Consider the following 18,816-nt stretch of genomic DNA (forward strand, 5'->3'; position numbering starts at 1 on the left):
GGCGCTAATTCCCCGCCTGTGCGGGCGATTAGCGCAAGTGGGTGGAGTCATGACGGAACCACTCCGTCATGAGCACAGCTCGCCCGTGACTCATGACGGCGTGGTTCCGTCATGAGCATAGCGGCGCCGCAAACCCCCCAAACCCCCCCCAGCGCTGCGGCGGAATTCGCGCCACAGTGAAGGGGTTAAAAGATAACTTCCGAAAGCACGGTAAGCACCTAAACACTGTAGCAGTTTTCATGTTTTGGAGTAGCCTCTGCTCTACTGCGTGTGATTCATTTTTAAGGCTTCAGCATTCTATTTTATACCGTGTGCAATTCATTTTTAAACTATTGAGTTACATATACACAGTGCTTTCTGATACTGGCTGCAACTTCATAGCACTGTAAGTATACATGTCAATATTTCCCAGTTCACCTACCAAGACCCAAATCAGTGATCCTCCAGCTAGGCACACAGACATCTCAATCATTGGCATAATTCAAAATGAGCAGACTCTCCTGCAGAATATGAAGTGGGGCCCCTAAGTCTCCCATACGTCACTGATATTCATAGGCCTTGGGCTGAAAGGAGGGGGGCTCTGCACCGCAGGGGCTGCAGGGGCTTGTGTTACACCTCTGATCTGAAGGGAACGCATTAACTAGCTGAGCTTTCCACGCAGAACAAAGAAATTCCCAGAGATTAGTTTGATTAGCATTTACATTTCATTTTAGGTGTGTACATCATATTTAGGCAGTGGTCGAAGTGGGCGGGATCGGCAGGGCACGGCGTGCCCCTACTTCTATTATTCAATGGATTCCGTTCCCCTACTTTTTTATTTTAAACATTCGTCCCAGGAGGGCAGAAATAGCCAAGGCCTGCAGAGAAGGCTCGGCATCCGTGGCCGTTTGGGGATGGGCGTGGCGGGCAGAGAAGGAAAAGAACTCTGTCTCTTCCTTCCTGCCCAGAGAAGACAAGGACAGAATGAATGAATGAATGAAAAGCAATTTATATCGCGCAAACTAAGCCCGAAGGCATCAAGGCGCCTACCAATAAGATCAGAACACAGAGGCCAGCTCACGGATATGCCATAACAAATAGCCAGGTCTTTAACGCTTTCCTGAACAAGGGGACTGATGGTTGAGCTCTAATTTCCATAGGGAGAGCATTCCAGAGCTTGGGCGCCAGATAGGAAAAAGCCCTTCCTCCCCACCTGGTTCTCCTGAAACGAGGTACCAATAACAGTTTCTTATCTGAGGACCGAAGATTTCTGGTGGGGACATAGGGAACTAAGAGATCATTGATTCCTCTCGCTCCTTGACCTAGTATTGTCCCATATGTTAGACTAAGGATCTTAAAGGTGATCCTAGCCGAAATAGGAAGCCAGTGTAGGCTTTTCCTGACAGCAGTGGCGGAGGAGAGCCTAGGGACGTCCGTTACAAATTTGGCAGCCGCATTCTGAACAGTTTGCAGTCGCTGCACCAAACCCTTGTCTAGACCCGAGTAAAGAGCATTACAATAGTCAAGACGTGAGGACACCAGGGCTATAACTACTTGTTTGCGTGCAGAGGGAGCAAGACAGTATTTTATTTTTCTTAGGATTTTGATGATGCCCCAGCAGGTCAACACCGTTCTATTTACCTGTAGGTACATAGAGAGTGAAGGATCAATCAGGACCCCCAGATTACGAGCTGAGTGAGTGGGAGAGGGACACATTCCCAAGGAGGGGGGCCACCACTTATCAGACCATAGGTCACTCCCACCACCAAAGACAAGAACCTCCGTTTTCTCTCCATTCAGCTTTAGGGAGTTACAAATCATCCATTTAGAAACTGCCTCCATGCAGTTTCTAAATCTGAGAGCAGAGGAATCGTCCGGGTGTGAGAGGGACACCATGATCTGGGTATCGTCTGCATAGGAGACCACCTCCATCCCATAGGATCTTATTAACTTGGCAAGTGGGGCCACATAGATATTAAAAAGGGTAGGGCTGAGGGCCGAACCCTGTGGGACCCCACAATGAACAGGCAGGGATGGAGATAAAAATTCGCCTAGTTTGACCCTCTGTTCTCTCTGATCCAAGAGAGAAGCCAGAAGGCTCAGAGCCGATCCCTCAACCCCAATCTCCCTCAAGCGAGCTGTCAAGGTCACCGGGGATAGGGTGTCAAAAGCTGCTGTAAGGTCTAATAGGACCAGAAAAGTAGTATGGCCCTGGTCCACCTCCATACGGATATTGTTTAACACAACAGTAAGAGCTGACTCTGTACTATGGGACCGCCGGAAACCATGTTCCACCATGACAGTGTCCACTTCTGCTCTGCCGCTGGCAGCTGCCCTCCTCTCTTTCTTCCTCTTCTTCTCTCACTTTCTGTCTCGCACCCCTCCTCACTTACTGAAAACCGTGACTTCAAGAAAGGGTTCCCACCCTCTCTTTCCTCCTTTCTTGATTTTGTTCCCCTGTGAAATGGATCCAAAAAAATAAAAACACCTTTGTTGTCTTTTTCTGACATTTTTGTTTTTCACATTGCAGCCTCGGGAATTAAAGTTCAAAATATGAAAAATAAAAAACTAAATAAACAAGACAAAGTGGTCGCAAAGTGGCCAGATTGATTTTATTCACACCCAAACACATTAGCGTCACTTTACAGAGTTTACCAGTGAAGCACTACTTTTGTTCTCTTGTCTTTCTTTGAACAACATTGTTTTCCTCGGATGGGGAAGTGCACCACTCCTGGACGTACTGCAATGCCTGTTTGATGGGTGGATTGGTAAACAAAATGTGTACCACAGCTCTGTGTTCAGGGATGTGGTCTTTTTAAACCATTCTACTTACGTTTTGTAAGGATATAAGCAATAGACATAGAAATGAGTCCCTTACAGCCCTGTAGTCATGTCTTTAACTTTTCAGGCAAAAGCACTCACTAACTTCTGAATAGTGATTGTAAAAGCATTACGGTAACCATGTTCCTGCTTACATTTCACATGCTTTACTTAATCTTGCATTGACTATGAGTGTTTGCTTTTTCCAGGATGTTGGTACTTTTTTTTTAAGGCAGCATTTTGCTCTTGTCTAGTGAGTGATTTGAATTGAGTCGCATCCAGGTGTTTATAGAGGGGCACAATTGGGTTGTGGTTGAAGGCAGTGTGAGTTTCTCTCAGTGGGGCAGTATGATGTTCAGTGGGGGAGAGGATGTGGCACTATGGTCAGAGCTGCCGAATTTGGAACGGAGGAACCGGGTTCAGCCTTCATGACCAGTCCCCCAGACCACTCTCTTGAGGGAGCATATCCCATGCTAGACCTTAGAAGACCCCGCAAGACCTTAGAAGCCCTCGTGTCTTAGCACTAGCAGGTGGACCCTTGCGGTGGCAAGTGTGGGTTAACCTTGAAGGCCTGTCCACCACAATCCATACTGAAGTTCACCTCCAGTCTTGCAGGTAGACCTACGAAGCAGCACACCCTAAAGCAACAGTGACTCTGTAACTGACGTCACAGGACTCTTGAGAAGGGCCGGCTCTAGGGCATTGTGACCGCTGTGACGGCACCGGGTGCTGACTTTGGGTGGGGGTGTTGTGTTTGCAAGTATATTATGGTCTTAAAAGCACTTGCTGCCTCCTTCCTGGCCTCCAGCAATTTTTGGAAACACTAAAAATGGCAAGATAACTCTGGTGATTAATGTTCTTCCTAGAGATAGAGATCAGAGTTTTGTCTAGTGGAAGTTTTGACTCATGGAAAGGTAGCACAGAGGGTTAATGTGCCTGCTGCAAAGAACATGTACCATGCAGATCACAAAGTGCACGTGCAGTTTATAAGTTACAATCCTAACATAGAACAATGAGCTATTAACTGTCATCTAAGAGATGCATGCAAACAGCAAGGTATAAATTAGAGTGTTATGGCTTTTCCCCCTGTCTTTGATTATCCTAATGTTGCAAAGGGTGTTCATTCAGATGGAAATCAATTCTGATTATTAAAGAGAACCCCCAAACCATGGTAATACGTTTGAAATTCTCAATTTATGTTTCTCCAGACTAATCACTATTGAACTATATTGCCTACTAGTATGCTTGTCATGTGACTCTTACACCTTGTAGTCTTTTGCCTTATGTAACATTTCCTATACAGGGATTTACACACGCATAATTGATTGTCTCTGTGTAGTGTATGTGATGTAAAGTGCTCTGACACTCTACACTGGTATAAGCGGCGCTGGAAATCAAATTAAATGCATCTGAGAGAGAGTGTAGTTATGGAGACTTGAGGGGCACTGTTAAAGGGTGGTAGTGAGGGAATCTGTGGCAGGGGTGGTCATTGGGGGGCACCAACAAACATTGGGTGCGCTAAAGCCAGCCCTGCTCTTGAGGCTAGTCTGCCTCACCCTTTGGTACCTCCATTGGCCTTGTTTCAGCAGTAGTAGCTGCAACTCACCAGGGTTTGCACGCACACCAAACTAAGTTTGCACACTTCACAGTATCTCTGCTTCATGTACAAGCACTTTTAACATGTTCTGTCTGCTTTGGGGCCACTGGAATTATGTAGCAATGGAAGACAAAATTATGCAGCAGTGTTGACTAAATTATGCAATAACAAAAAGTCTGCAGCGTAATGCAGTATATTTTCTGATACTTTACTTATTTTGACATTTTACACATGCTAACAGTCTCTGGAAAGATTTTGCCTTATTAGTACCAGTGTAACATACAAATACAGCAGTGAGAAAGGTGATCAGTCAACCTTTGCGAAGGGCCGTCCACTTCACAGCAACACAAGTCACATTTTTTTAATAACTTTTGATTCGTTTGAGCTACAAACAATTTATTAGTTAAAATTGTCAGATTATGTAGCAGATGTTGTGTTAGGTGTCAAATAAGGCAGAGCCATAATTATATAGAAAAAATGTGCAAACTAGGATATTTTGCAATTCATGTTTGAACTGCTCTTGTGGAAAAAAGGAGAAGTGCTCATGACAGAAACTCCATTGCTTGGAGACAAATGGCTAGTGATTTTACTTTTCAGTGCATTTTGAACATTCTGTGATTGGAAGCATATCCCACTTTGTGAATGTATTTTTATGTCACTAACTCATATTAAACCTTAAATATTCATGCATATCCATTGGTTGAAATAAAGAAAATAATAAGCTGTAACTGGTCAGTGAAATGCCAAACAAATACTAAAAATTGGGCTGTTTTGTGCATTCAGGCCACACCTCTGGTTCCACCGACTGATCCAATCCTCGGGTTATTCCTGCCCTCTGATTCTCCGCCCACAGTTCCCCTACTTTATCCCCCACTCCGACCACTGTATTTAGGTGAAATGCCACAAAAATTGTTAAAGAATATTTTGCTCTTTTTAGCCATGGTTCTGACCCCGCCCACTCTCACTGACCCAGCCCCATTGCACTCATGATCACATTACCCATATATTATGCGCTTGAATCACTGAGAACTGCAGGCAATGCATGTAGCATATATACTTTAAGATTTCCATATTTTTAAAATAGTAATGAGATACTTGCCTACTAATAGTGATGCAGAGGTCCATCCTTTGTAATATATTGTGAGTTATGATTGGCAGTTAACGGTGCAGGCGGTGCAACGTGCAGTTGCGATAATGTAATGTACGTGGGTGCAAAGTTTTAATCACTTGAACTGTTCTTCTGTTTCATAGGGTCCTGGCAAGTGCAGGGAAAGAACTGAAGGATAACTTCCATGTCGCATTAGCCCATCGTGAAGAAGCCAACCGCAGTGGGAAATTGTCTGTGAGTACCCAAAGAACGGCTGTTGTGGCCTGGTGATGTTTGTGTCAGTGGCGTAACGGGCCTCGTGCTCCAGGGGGTGCCTCCGGCACTGTGCATGGTTGGGGGGCCCTAGCCTGAGAGCTCCTGACTGGGGAGGGGGGCTTCGATGTAAATTGCAGAGGGCCCCCCTCAAATTTCGTTGGGCCAATGGTCTGTGTTGATGGCTGCAGGCTGATTGGCTTGGCAGATTTCTGTTTATTTTTTTTATTAAGGTTCTATGTTTAAAATTGAGTATAACTATGAATGTGAATGCACTGTAAAACCAGCAATTATGTGAGGAAACAATTGTTCGCTGCGGAATTTGTGACAAAGCTGTTAAACGACAAAGGTGCTTCACTGTGTAAATATGTGTATCCATTCAGTAATTTACTATTGTCTATTGGTGGTGCTAATAATAAAGACACAATATAGTTTATTCAACGTGAGACCAAACTACTAAAAGAAATAAGCCGAATATAATCTGAACTTGCTTTTGACTGTAGTATGCAGCTTTGGGAAAGCATAAAAGTTTGTAAACTGCAAAAGTCGAGTTGTTGTTATAGTTGGTTGATATTTGGCAAATACAGTAGTTGCTAATGACTTCGGCTCTTAGCACAGACGTTGGTTGATATTTGGCAAATACAGTAGTTGCTAATGCCTTCGGCTCTTGGCACAGACGTTGGTTGATATATCTAATACCTACGGCTCTTGGCACAAACGTTGGTTGATATATCTAATACCTACGGCTCTTGGCACAGACGTTGGTTGATATATCCAATACCTTTGGCTCTTGGCACAGACGTTGGTTGATATATCTAATACCTACGTCTCTTGGCACAGACGTTGGTTGATATATCTAATACCTTCGGCTCTTGGCACAGACTTTGGTTTACATATCTACTACCTACGGCTCTTGGCACAAACGTTGGCTGATATATCTAATACCTACGGCTCTTGGCACAGACGTTGGTTGATATATCTAATACCTTTGGCTTTTGGCACAGACGTTGGTTGATATATCTAATACCTTCGGCTCTTGGCACAGGCGTTGGTTGATATATCTAATACCTACGTCTCTTGGCACAGACGTTGGTTAATATATCTAATACCTTCGGCTCTTGGCACAGACTTTGGTTTACATATCTACTACCTACGGCTCTTGGCACAGACGTTGGTTGATATATCAAATACCTTTGGCTCTTGGCACAGACGTTGGTTGATATATCTAATACCTTCGGCTCTTGGCACAGACGTTGGTTGATATATCTAATACCTTTGGCACTTGGAACAGACCTTCCAAGCCACCAGGTTCTGATTTCTCTTTCGATTACTCGCCAGATACATCCTGACTTTGCACTTTTTGCTGTTGAAGTCAACTGCTTCTTCTATCAGCAGCGATAGTGTCATTTTCATATCTCTCAGGCAGACAGCAGCTGATGCGAGTAGGGTCTAGAAACCTCTTAATTCCAAGTTAACATGACAGAACCATTTCACAGTATTAGCAGTGAACACAAATCCGACTGTATCTTCTGTGTTCTGATGTCTTTCCCAAAGCCCACTGGATGTTTGCATTCAGTTAGAGGTTTTGTTAGAGGTTTTGTAGATTAGCAAGAGATTGATTTCTGAACACTTGGTACTCCTGAGGAGTGGGGTCCTCCACTGACCGTATTTGGGAAAGTAATCCCAGCCCACAATATTTCAAAGGATAAAAATAAAATCTGTTTTTTCCATTGGTGTCTGTTCAGTCTATGTGTAGTATGCTGGGATATGTTATGAATGTAACGTATGGGAGTTACTGATTTTGGATGTGTGTGTGAGTGAGTGGATTGTTGTGTGAGGCTATTTTTGTATCTTTGCCTTCTTTTCTTTTATGGAAAAAACAATAATATTTTCTGTATTGTGATAAATAGTTTTTGTCGCTGTACATGGAAGGAATTGTTAAAATGTACCTGTAGACTCTCTAATGAGATATGCCCTTTGAGATTAATGAATAAGCTAACATTTGAGAAAATAGAATAAGCATGGTTTTGTAAAAAGATAATGCATATGTAGAATAATTCCCTTTGGGGATCAGAACAAATAGCACGTGTTAGGCATGCAAGAAGAAATACAGGTGAAGTGGGTATACTTTCTTTAATAGTGGTCTCTTCTCCCCCTCAGCACAGCCCTAAAAGTATAATTGCTGGGACTTACCTTTGTTTTTCATGATGGGCCTCCACTGATGAGTGCCTGGGATCAGGGCTTTGCTTCTGAGGGTGTATCGAACCTGGTTGGGTTAAAAACGTGTGTGGGTTCCTGATCGTAGCTTCTCGGGCCCTGCTTCCTCTTGAAGGGGGAGAGGTGGGCTCAGCGATGTAATAGAGAGAGCCAACTGCTTCCTTGAATTGATGTGCCTTTGCTCCATTGAAGGCTAGTGGACTGGATCGACCCCTCAGATTTGGGTATGGTTGTTTCAAAGCAACGGGCCCAAAACTTTGATGTTTTTTCTCCCCTGATTCTTGTGGTTAAAATTTGATTGGACCACTCACTTGAGCCTGCCCGAACAATAGGCCCAATTCAGGTTGAAATGAGAGGCAAGCTTCTGCTGACATTCTCCCCCTTTTTCTTCATCGACTCTGAAGAAGATGCATACAATCTTGAATTGTATGGTGTGACCCACTGTGAACAAATTAAGATCTTACAGGCTTTCTTTTAGATGTTTTTTATGCCAAAACCTATAACAATGGCTATCTTCAGGAGCACATTGTATTTATTGTGTTCACTCTCTATGTTATGAGTTTAAGAAAAAGAGTGGAAGGAAAGAAAGAATGGAGAGTGCTCAGAGGGAGAGAGAAAGAAAGAGACAGAAATTGATTAGATGGATAGAGAGACAGTAATGGGCCGGAGCTACTTTTGGTTCCAAACTGGCCCTGCTCGCAGTGGGGCAACAAGTGTGTTTGGACTTAATTTTCAAAGTTTACGTAAGCCAGTATTTCAGATGGTAACAAGAGCAGAACCTGTGCAGTTCTTTAGAGGTAGGGAAACGTGTAATTTCACAGAGTTTATAAAGTTGGCTGATAAAAATCACACAATCGGTTGGTAAAATGCAAAAAAATAACCCAATTGCCCATTCACAAAATTAGTGAAATTGACAATGTTTTCAAAGTTAAATTTTTTTGCTTCTGATGAGATAATATCTTTCCTCCCATCAAACATCAATAAAGCCAGCCATCATTGATATCTTTCTGTTTGCCGAGACAAAAAATCTCGTGCTGTCCAAAATGGTCCATGTTCCTTTATTTACCACTTCATTTCACATATTAGAACATTTAAGGACATTATCACAAAAACATTGTTAGAAGTCCCTGTATTTGTACTCTTGCACCTATCACTTTTTTGAGATTTACAACTCACCACATTCACAACTCCCCCGACCCATGCTAGGGGTAATTATGATTGTTGTAGGTTTTATGGTGTATGCATCTTTTCGCTCCTACTTGTGGAAATTGTTTACACTATAGACCAATTGGAGGTGTTGAATTAGTGTTACTAGAAAAAAATCACAGCTATATTATTTTTCATTTTTTCCTTTGAATGAAAAATTGTTTCCATCTGAAGTCATCCTAGCATGTCGTGCGATGATCTCTCGCGTGTACCACGAAGAGTAAAAAGGATGCAGTCCAGTTTATGTGTATATAGGTTTCTTTTTTCAACTGGTACAGGTGTACCCAAGGGCGTAGCTTCAAGGGGGGTGTTTGGGGTGTTACACTCTAGTTAAAATATATATTCAATGGTAAATAGTTGGGCACAGGTGCTTTCATTCACGTATGGTGAGGTGTCTGTCGGATTTCACCTGGATTTTTACGTGCCCACACTCACAAAAACACACACACTCTTCCTGATCTCTGTCTTGAAACATGATTAGTTTGAAAACTATTGTGTTTTAAGTACCCCGAGCAATCCGCACTCCTCTCTCTTTCCACTGCCTATTAAGCTCCGCTCCCGGCGTGTCCTGATTGTCCTATAATGTAAAATCCGCTCCCATCGTGTCCTGATTGTCCTATAATGTATTTTGACATTATATGTCACATGATTGTTGGGAAATCTGAAGCTCACACCCTCCCAACCTTACTGACCAAGCAGCGCCCCTGGGTGTACCGACACCCACAATGGGCAGCGTCCTCTTTATGAGTCCAATATCACCTCCTCTGAGGAGCTGCTATGTCATCAATGGTTTGTGATCACAATTGCTGTTTCAAAGCATTTATATATTCCAGTGTCATTCACTGTGTGAGAGGAAGCGACACTTCAAATCTCATGGGAGGGAGGGAGCACCCCTTTCCCACTTCTTCCTCCTTTAGGATTGGAATGAATAGCAATGTTTATCCTGAAAGCTATTAAAATGAGGAAAACTATGAGTATCTAGCAGAAAGGAAATGACATGATCCATGGAATATTAGAATATTAGTATTAGATTTTTTATGTGTAATTTTTATGGCTTGATTTTTGGTGCTGTACTAATGTGAACTTGGATGTACGGTTTTAATATAAGAAATTAAATGATTTTATCAATTTGATTGTACCCATATACAAAACACGTTTTTTCCTTGTATGATGTACTTTTATGACTATCTTTTGATAGACGAATAAAGATTAAACGAACGAACGAATAGCAATGTGTTTATTGCTACTCATAAACACATAACTGAATCAGTCAGTTAAAACTTTATTTGATTTTGCCAATGCATTTCTTAAAAGTAACAATACATGAATACATCTCATAAAGAATACAACAAGCGGGAGCCGCAAAAAAAAAAAAGGACAGTTACATCTCAGCACTTTGATCTTTAAACACCGGATAAAAATCATGACAAATAAAAACAAACATTGGGGGGTTGGTAAAAGTTGTAAAAACAATAGAGCTGGTCTCACTTGTCTAAAATTTCAACGCTAACAAAAGAATCCGGATATATTTGTGGCGTAGTGTATTAAACCTTGGGCAAATAAGAACAATGTGCAGTGTGTCGAGGATAGATGCATTATCACAAGTGCACACAGGTAATTCAGAGGCTTTAAGCTAACCGCCATTGGCAAACCGATGTACCTTTTGTAAATTGTTACTCAGGATTTCATGGTTCCAAGGCTGGTGATTGTGCAAATTGTTAGCTTTGCGGCTGGGAAATATGTTAGTACATGAAACCCAAAGTGTCATAGTTGGTATACAGTTCCACCTGTTTTACTGGACTTTCATGCAATATTAACAGGCTCAACATATATAGACTTTAATTATTGTTTTATTTGAGGGATCTGGCATGATTTCACACATCTGTAGTAAAGCATAGCTTACAGACATTAACTTTAACCTCAGGCCAGCTAGATGTGATTTCCAACTAATGTCAGGGATGTAATTATACTGAGACCTTTGCTCCATACTGCATTCTCCTAGCTGCCAACTGCAATTCCTTTTTTCCACCACACTTCTTGAATTTCTGTAGTCACAGGACCTATTTGTGAGGTTACAGTTCTACCAGTCCTGATTCTGTGAGGCAAAGGTGGGATTTTGCACTTCTTAATGGATTGATTACCACACCTATTTTGAACTTAGGTGCAAATATTATTCTGAATGCTTCACAGAGGAGATGTTTATAGGCCTTGTATGAAGTTGGGGGTCCAGATTTACATATAGGATCATAGCCTTGAGGTTCATCTAGACAAAGGCAAGGGAGGATCTTAAGTTTATAGGCACAAGAGTTAACCTACTGTACACTCCTCGGATCTTGTGCTTCACCTGACACAAATAGCGAGTTGAGTCACTTATGAACAGCAAATGATGACAACTTGGATAGGAAGTTCACTGTGGGCCCCAGACTCTGTGAGACCCAAGCAGCAGACTAAGCAAGAAAGTGGAACGCTAATGTCCGGTTGGTGGTGCTCAGGTTTGTTTGGGCATTCAAGAGCTGGAGTGGAAGAACAAGGAATGATCCGAATCCAGAGGCAGAGTGTGGAGGCTTCTGGACAGTAGGGTATGCAGTTCTTGGCAATGGAGGAAGGGAGTTTTGAGATTAAATTATACCTATGGATACCTGGTGTCCCCCTAGGTGTTTTTTGTTTTTTCTAATTTCAAGATTTTTCCATGCTTTCCATTGATCCGACTTTCCGGCTCGTTTGTATGTTGTGTTGTCCTGATTCCTCCAACAGATATATGCATTAGGTCTTCAAGCTGGCCCCCAAACCTGGTATCAGCTAAACACGATTGGGTTTCCACAGTCTCTACGTATTTACGCTTCCACCATCAGTGCCAATGTCGGTGGTATATTCCTGGAAGAAGCTATGAGCCATCATCTGAAGGGTGCAAGCTCCATATTAGTGATGCTCTCCTACCAAACAACTTAATCTCACGGGGGCGGTTAAAAGCGCCTTCATGTGACGTGTTGATATTCATTCTTAAATTCTTAATATTGACTTGAGAACATCATGGACAAAATATAGATGAACAAAATATTTTGAAGGTAAGTTTATATACGTAAATATAGGTCTAATTTACTCCACATATATGTACCTTGATGACATATATGTATCTTCAAAGAATGCAGATGGAGAATTAAGAAAAGTAAACCTCTACTTTAAAAAAAAGCCACTTACCTCTGCCGCCATCTTTCCTGCGTCTTCTTCTTGGCTTGTTGTGAGAAAGAGGAAACAAGAAGCACCAGGGCTCCCACTCTCCCTGCAGCCCATCACAACACTAAGATGCAGCGTTGTGATTGGTCTGAGCGCCGTGACATGGCTCTCATCCAAGGGCTGTAGGGGTGGGCATGTTCTCCATGCAGGATGTAATGCAGCCTGCATGGAGAACAGGGAAAGTGTGCATGACTGTTTTGTGCGGCCCAAGAGGGCCAACCAAACAGTCATCCCGCAATTAGGAGGGTTATACCACTCCTCCCCTGATCTTCAGCCCCACCCTGCCCCATCACGCAAGGGCAGACAGCAGCAGGACAAAATAAAATGATGATAACATTTGTTATTATCATTTTATTTTTTCCTTTTTTTTGCTGCTTCGAGGCAGTGGGGCGATTCTCCTCCGCCTTAGCGGAGGAGCCGCCACTGAAGATGCTGTCAGTGACAGACCGCTAATGGTGTCTGTAGGGAGACTGCGAAAAGCTGCTCCTTTCTCGTTGTATTTGTGCGGAACGAGCCTTCCTGGATTTTCTGACAGACTTCCCGCATGCATTGCAGAAAATGAGCCCACCATTAAAGTACCTAGTGATAAGTTCTGGCATTCATTACAGGTGGATTGATGGGGAAACTGTCTCAGTTGCATTTTTTCAAAACTTTAGCCTTTCGTGAATCTCTTACTTTCATTGGTTTATTTAACAGAAACGACAACATTACCCCTTTTCCACTTACTCAGTAGATCAGAAATGATGTCTCCCGAGATTTGACTTTGGTGGAGGGGAACCCTTTGACACTTACTTTCCCCACTGAAGTCTGGCTATGTAAACAGTCACAAGGTTAGGCTATTTTGGCTTTGAAATCTGTATTACTGAAGCTAGTATAAAGGGCTAGTTCCAGCTTGTTCCTTCAGAGTCAGTCAAAGAAACCACTGTCGCTGACTCAGAAAAACCTGTGAATTAGGCAGGTTCTAATATACCCATTTCCTCTGTTGAAATATCTGTGAAACATAAGACTACGTTGTATGTGACCAGCAGCATTGTGCTGACATGATCTTTCCCCCCTTAACTACTTTCCAGCTTCTACAAGGGGTTTCCTTTCACAAAAAGAGGGTATTGTGCAAAAGTTTATTGCCTTTTGAATTTTACTCGTGTTTGCCCAGTGCCCCTGTTCCTCTGTGGAAATTGCATGAGTCACGCGGATCAAGCATAGCGTAATGCACACATATCACTTCTGCATTTGGTAGACGTGTGTACTATGTCACATTCCATATGGTCCATAGAGCTAACTAGGCGGTCGGCTTGGGTGCCAAGTTAAATGGATTACCAAATTCGAGGGAAAAGTATCAAATTACAAAATGGTGGACTGCTGCTTGTATGTGCCGCCTAAGGCACTAGTTCCTGGGAGCTAGTGTAGGACTACACCTGTGTCTATAAGTGACAGTGCGTAATGTCGGTGGTATATTCCTGGAAGAAGCTATGAGCCATCATCTGAAGGGTGCAAGCTCCATATTGCAAGTTTCATTTAACATGAGATAGAAACAATATTTTATTGGTGCAGTCTGTCCTCCTGGCCCTGTTTGGGTGCCCGAATATATTTTACTGAACGTAGCTTTTAAAGGGACCTACTCATTTTACGTTTTTATTTTAGCCAATAATACCTTTTCAGCAATTAGTACCATACGTTCTGGTACTTGTAGTTTCAAATTTAGATGGATGCAAATGTTTGCACTGCTATGGGTTTGCGGTAATCCCGTACCTTCTCATTGCTTCATCGGAGACCACGGATGCGTTCTGATACTAAAAGGCAAGAGGAAATTGAACGTTGATATATGCAAAACAATGTGAGGTACCATTGTTGCCATGGAACTTAGGGGCATATCAGCAACACCCGGCGATAATTATGGCTCAGCGCTCTTAGCGTGAGGATAATTATCGCCAGGTAACGTGGATTTTTATCGCTGAGATAGCGTGCTATTAGCAACGCTTATCTCCTCAGTGATAAAAATCTTAGCGCTAACTGCCTAATGTGAGATTATCGCTGGAAACCCAGCGATAATCTCACGTAGTGTGGCGTTAGCTTGCTGATAGGGCCTCACAAACTTAGCCATGATATCCACCTTCCATAGGATATCATGGCTAAGTCAGTCCTGAAGCAGGTGTAAGGAAAGTAGCGATAACAGGGGTTATCGCTACTTTTCCTGCCGCTATGCTTCATAGCGTGGGGCTTGATGATAGGAAAAATGTCGCTTAGCGACATTTCTCCTGTCATGTTAGGTCAGGAACGCCCACTTTGCATCTCATTAGAGATGCAAAGCTGGGCGTTAGGAATCCCCATGCTAAAGCAAGGTTTCACGCGTTAGCGTGGCCTTGCTAATTAGGCGATAAAATTATCGCCGCTTTTCGGCCAAAAACGGACGCAAAAGCAACGATAATTTTTTATCGCCAGCTTGTAAATATGCCCCTCTATATTAAAAAAAAATAAGTGCAGGTGACCAAAGATTTTCTTGGAAGCTCACTTCCTGTGCTGCTGAATTCCGAGGTTCTGGAATATCAAGAGCGCCTAGTCTTGATTCCTCTTAATTCCAGCACCCTACACTTCCTCTCTTGCCTAGTCTTTTTTACCTATATACTTTGTCCCTTTTCTCCTTTCTTTCTCCTTTTTTCTCGATTTTCTTACTTTGTGGCTCTTGTTTTGGCTCAAAGTCTTATGACATAAACGAAAGTCCCGGCACCCCAAAAATATTGCCTGTTCCCAGCACCTGCAAGTCCCGGCACAAATTAAGCACTGCCTACGTGTTTCTGAGGTTAAAAATCTTTGGAGTACCATCTGCGCTGAGTAGTAACAATTCTTATTACTCAAAAGACGCAGAAATCAAAGCCGTGGGCTAAAGCTGTGTATACATTAATGGCAACAATACACTTTACTGTCAAGTAAACGTCTGCAGCCAGTTGTGACTTCCTTGTCACCAGCTCTTTGCATGGTGGAGTCTTTGGTTTTGTTTCTCGTGTTTTAGATAAAGGTCTTTGAGCCTTAGCTTGCACAGTGCTATTGGCTAGAAATCGGGTATGGCCAAAGGTGTAAGACACAATTTTACAGCTGCGAATGTAACTATTCTGTTTTTTCCACCTTTGTCTCTGATGAGCTATGGAATATATACATTTTGCTATAAAATGTGCCTTTGTTATTTATTTATTTTTTCCTGCCTAGTACTGTATCACTTTGGCTTTGTTGTTTCTTTTTCTGTAAACCAATTTTTTTTGCATAGCGCTCTGTCAGTGATTTCCCATCTCTCTTCTTGCTGAGAGTTACCTCATGTGACAGCACTTCCGTGATGTGGAGTCGTTATCCTCCTGAAAGCATAATTGGAATAATGTTGAACCTGGACACATGCCCTGTCACTTTTATGGTTCCTTTCAGCCCTTATCATGGCTCTATTGATTTCAGTTACCCTGCATGGCCCCTGTTGAAGTGGCTTTGTGAACTTAGTCTGGGGACAGTCACGAATCGCTGCTTGTTAGCCAGTGTTTTATAACATGGACTGGGCTTCCGGGCTGCAGCTGATGCAATATTTTGTAGACTGTCATCTTGCTTAAGTGTCCTGAGCTAGAGGCACTGTGGAAGTCCATGATAGATGAGTGGGGAATGTGTCTCGAACTGCTCTCCTGAACAACATCAACACAGGGCTGCATCACACGGTGTAGTGTAGGGTATTACAGTGCATCCACCGTTATGTGTGTGTGAATTGTACACTCTATATTTCTCTTGCTATTTCAGTTATTCCTAATGCCTTTTTGAGGTGTGTATGAAGCTCTCAACCTCCCATTGACTTGGGGCCATCTCGGGTTGACTTTCTGATGTTCTTCGTTTAGATCATGTAGCAAAGCCTATAATTCAATGACCTGAAAGGGGGCACAATGGTATGTTTTCTTTCAGTATTGCATCAAGTGTTGCTGATCCACTATTTCAAAGACCAGACACTTAGTACAGGAGTCAATCAATTCTAGGATTCTGTGCATCTGGCATGGTGTGAAATTCTATATTCACTTTGACATAGGATTTGGTGCATCCTTCCAATGTGATTATCGGTGCAAGTCGGTTACTGTACCAGTGACGTGGCTGAGTGGCAGCCATTGATCAGTTAGCAGTACCAGTGACATGGCTGAGTGGCATCCATTGATCAGTTAGCAGTACCAGTGACATGGCTGAGTGGCAGCCATTGGCCAGTTAGCAGTACCAGTGACATGGCTGAGTGGCATCCATTGATCAGTTAGCAGTACCAGTGACATGGCTGAGTGGCAGCCATTGGTCAGTTAGCAGTACCAGTGACATGGCTGAGTGACAGCCATTGGTCAGTTAGTAGTACCAGTGACGTGCCTGAGTGGCAGCCATTGGTCAGTTGGCAGTACCAGTGACATGGCTGAGTGGCAGCCATTGGTCAGTCAGTAGTACCAGTGACGTGCCTGAGTGGCAGCCATTGGTCAGTTGGCAGTACCAGTGACATGGCTGAGTGGCAGCCATTGGTCAGTTAGTAGTACCAGTGACGTGCCTGAGTGACAGCCATTAGTCAATTATTATTACTAGTTACTTGGCTGAGTGGCAGTCTTTAATTAGATCCTCAGTCTTGTTATCAAGCCACATCAACCAAATGTTCAGAGTCTTGTGTTTGGCTCTACAATAACATAGTAACCTTGGCATTTCTAGAATGTACAGTCACCCAAACAGGCATACTGTCAATAGCATCTAGGGTGGCAGATGTCATAGGAGCAAGAGAAAGCTAAACTAAAGGAAAAGCAGGTAGGCAACTTTTTGATAGGAACGAGTTTGGGTTACATTTATTACATGAATACAAATATTCTTACAGAAGTAAAAAAGTATGAAAAACAAAATGGCAGACAGCCTGCTCTGCATCACAAATGTGTGGTTAAATGCCAATACTCACTACGACCCAACCTTCAGGGATTGGATATGGGCAATCGCAGACTCCAGGCAAACTGGCCCAAACTCCTAGCTCAAGGGTTGTGTTTTTTCCCGCCACATTTTTACTCGCCACAAGTATCCTGCCTTTGGGCGATGACAACCTAATGATCAACACTCTTCAGCCAAGGCAACAACGTTGGTTGCAGATGGTGGGCACTTGCACTAATTTTTGGTGACCAGGACTTACTTTTCATTGTCAGACTTTGACTCACAGCAAGAAAGAGAAAAGCAGGAAAGAGACAAAGGAGGAGGAAGAGAAAGATATGAAAATCTTGACAAAGGGAGAAAATAGGGGTGGGAAAAAATCCTCTAAGGGTGAGATTTAGAGTCAGGAAGTGTGAGGTGGTGGAAGAAAGAAGCATTTCATTTTATTGTCATTTTACAATAGGCTTACATCCACCATTCATTAGTCATGCAGTACAAGTTGACATAGAGTCCTAGTCGCTACTAAACTTTCTACAAAAGTCACTGCAGCGCCATATTTTTGAAGCATTGTAAACACACTGAAACCATCATTAATAATTTTGCAAACACTTAGTTGGTAAAATGTCAGAGCTTGCAAAATGGGCAAGGCTGTAAGAACTATAACAAGAAAAAGAACATATTCCTGTTAAGTGAAGAAAGAAGCATGGGGTGGAATGGAGGCCAGGCAGCATTGGTATTCAGCAGTGCCAGTGCCAAGCCCTTAAGGAAGACTTTGGGCCCCTGCACTTGATTCATTCATTTATTTATTGATTGATTTACTTACACCAACTAAGCACTGAGAGTTGGGTTGATCCCAGGGCTAGCTCCTGCAGTGTTGGGGAGTCAAGGCACCTCACTTAGCGGGCACAGGGCGTGGAGCTCCTCTACAGGGTCCCTCACAAGAGCCTTAAAACCCCTCTAGTGAAGAAGTCTAACTACCTGAGGGAAGACCCACAGATCCAATACCTTCAGAGTCATTTAACAGACGCCTTAAAGCAACTCAACACAGACTCTTGTGGCACCAGAAATCAGAAAAGGTCTTACACAGGCGCTGGATGCTTGGGAGCACAGTTAGCAGGTATGGAAGAACAGTGCAAAGAACACAAGGACTTGCTATTCGCATCCTCTACAAGAGCACAGCCTAAGTAGACCAAATGACTATAGAAAAAGACAGGAAACTAATCCGACCTGCTCACTCACCAAGTCAGTGGCCAATAATAGACCTAGTCACCAATAATGCCAATCCACCCAGGCCAACCTCACCTATTCACCCCCAACTGTCCTCCAGCCACTGGTTTGCACCCAAGAGGCCTTCATTAAAAACATTCTGCACCCAGACGGCCCTACTGATCCACCTCCCACCCGCTTAACGCCCCCTGTAAAACTACCACGCCCCCACTCCAGCCCCATTGTGTAAGAAAATTCCACCTCCTCACCTCGAGGGGAACGAACAGCACATCCACTGCAC

General features: G+C 43.1%; 1 protein-coding gene across 1 annotated transcript in view; it reads left to right on the forward strand.

The window, feature by feature from the left end:
- CFAP299 (cilia and flagella associated protein 299) overlaps positions 1 to 18,816 on the forward strand; it is a 1,600,143-nt gene that overhangs the window by 567,274 nt on the left and 1,014,053 nt on the right. Inside the window, exon 3 of the mRNA XM_085643208.1 lies at positions 5,648 to 5,738. Coding sequence (XP_085499334.1) covers positions 5,648 to 5,738 — 91 coding nt within the window. The remainder of the gene's footprint in view (positions 1 to 5,647; positions 5,739 to 18,816) is intronic.

This window comes from Triturus cristatus, chromosome 2_2 (genome assembly GCF_964204655.1).
Source record: "Triturus cristatus chromosome 2_2, aTriCri1.1, whole genome shotgun sequence".
Classification (NCBI taxonomy): domain Eukaryota; kingdom Metazoa; phylum Chordata; class Amphibia; order Caudata; family Salamandridae; genus Triturus; species Triturus cristatus.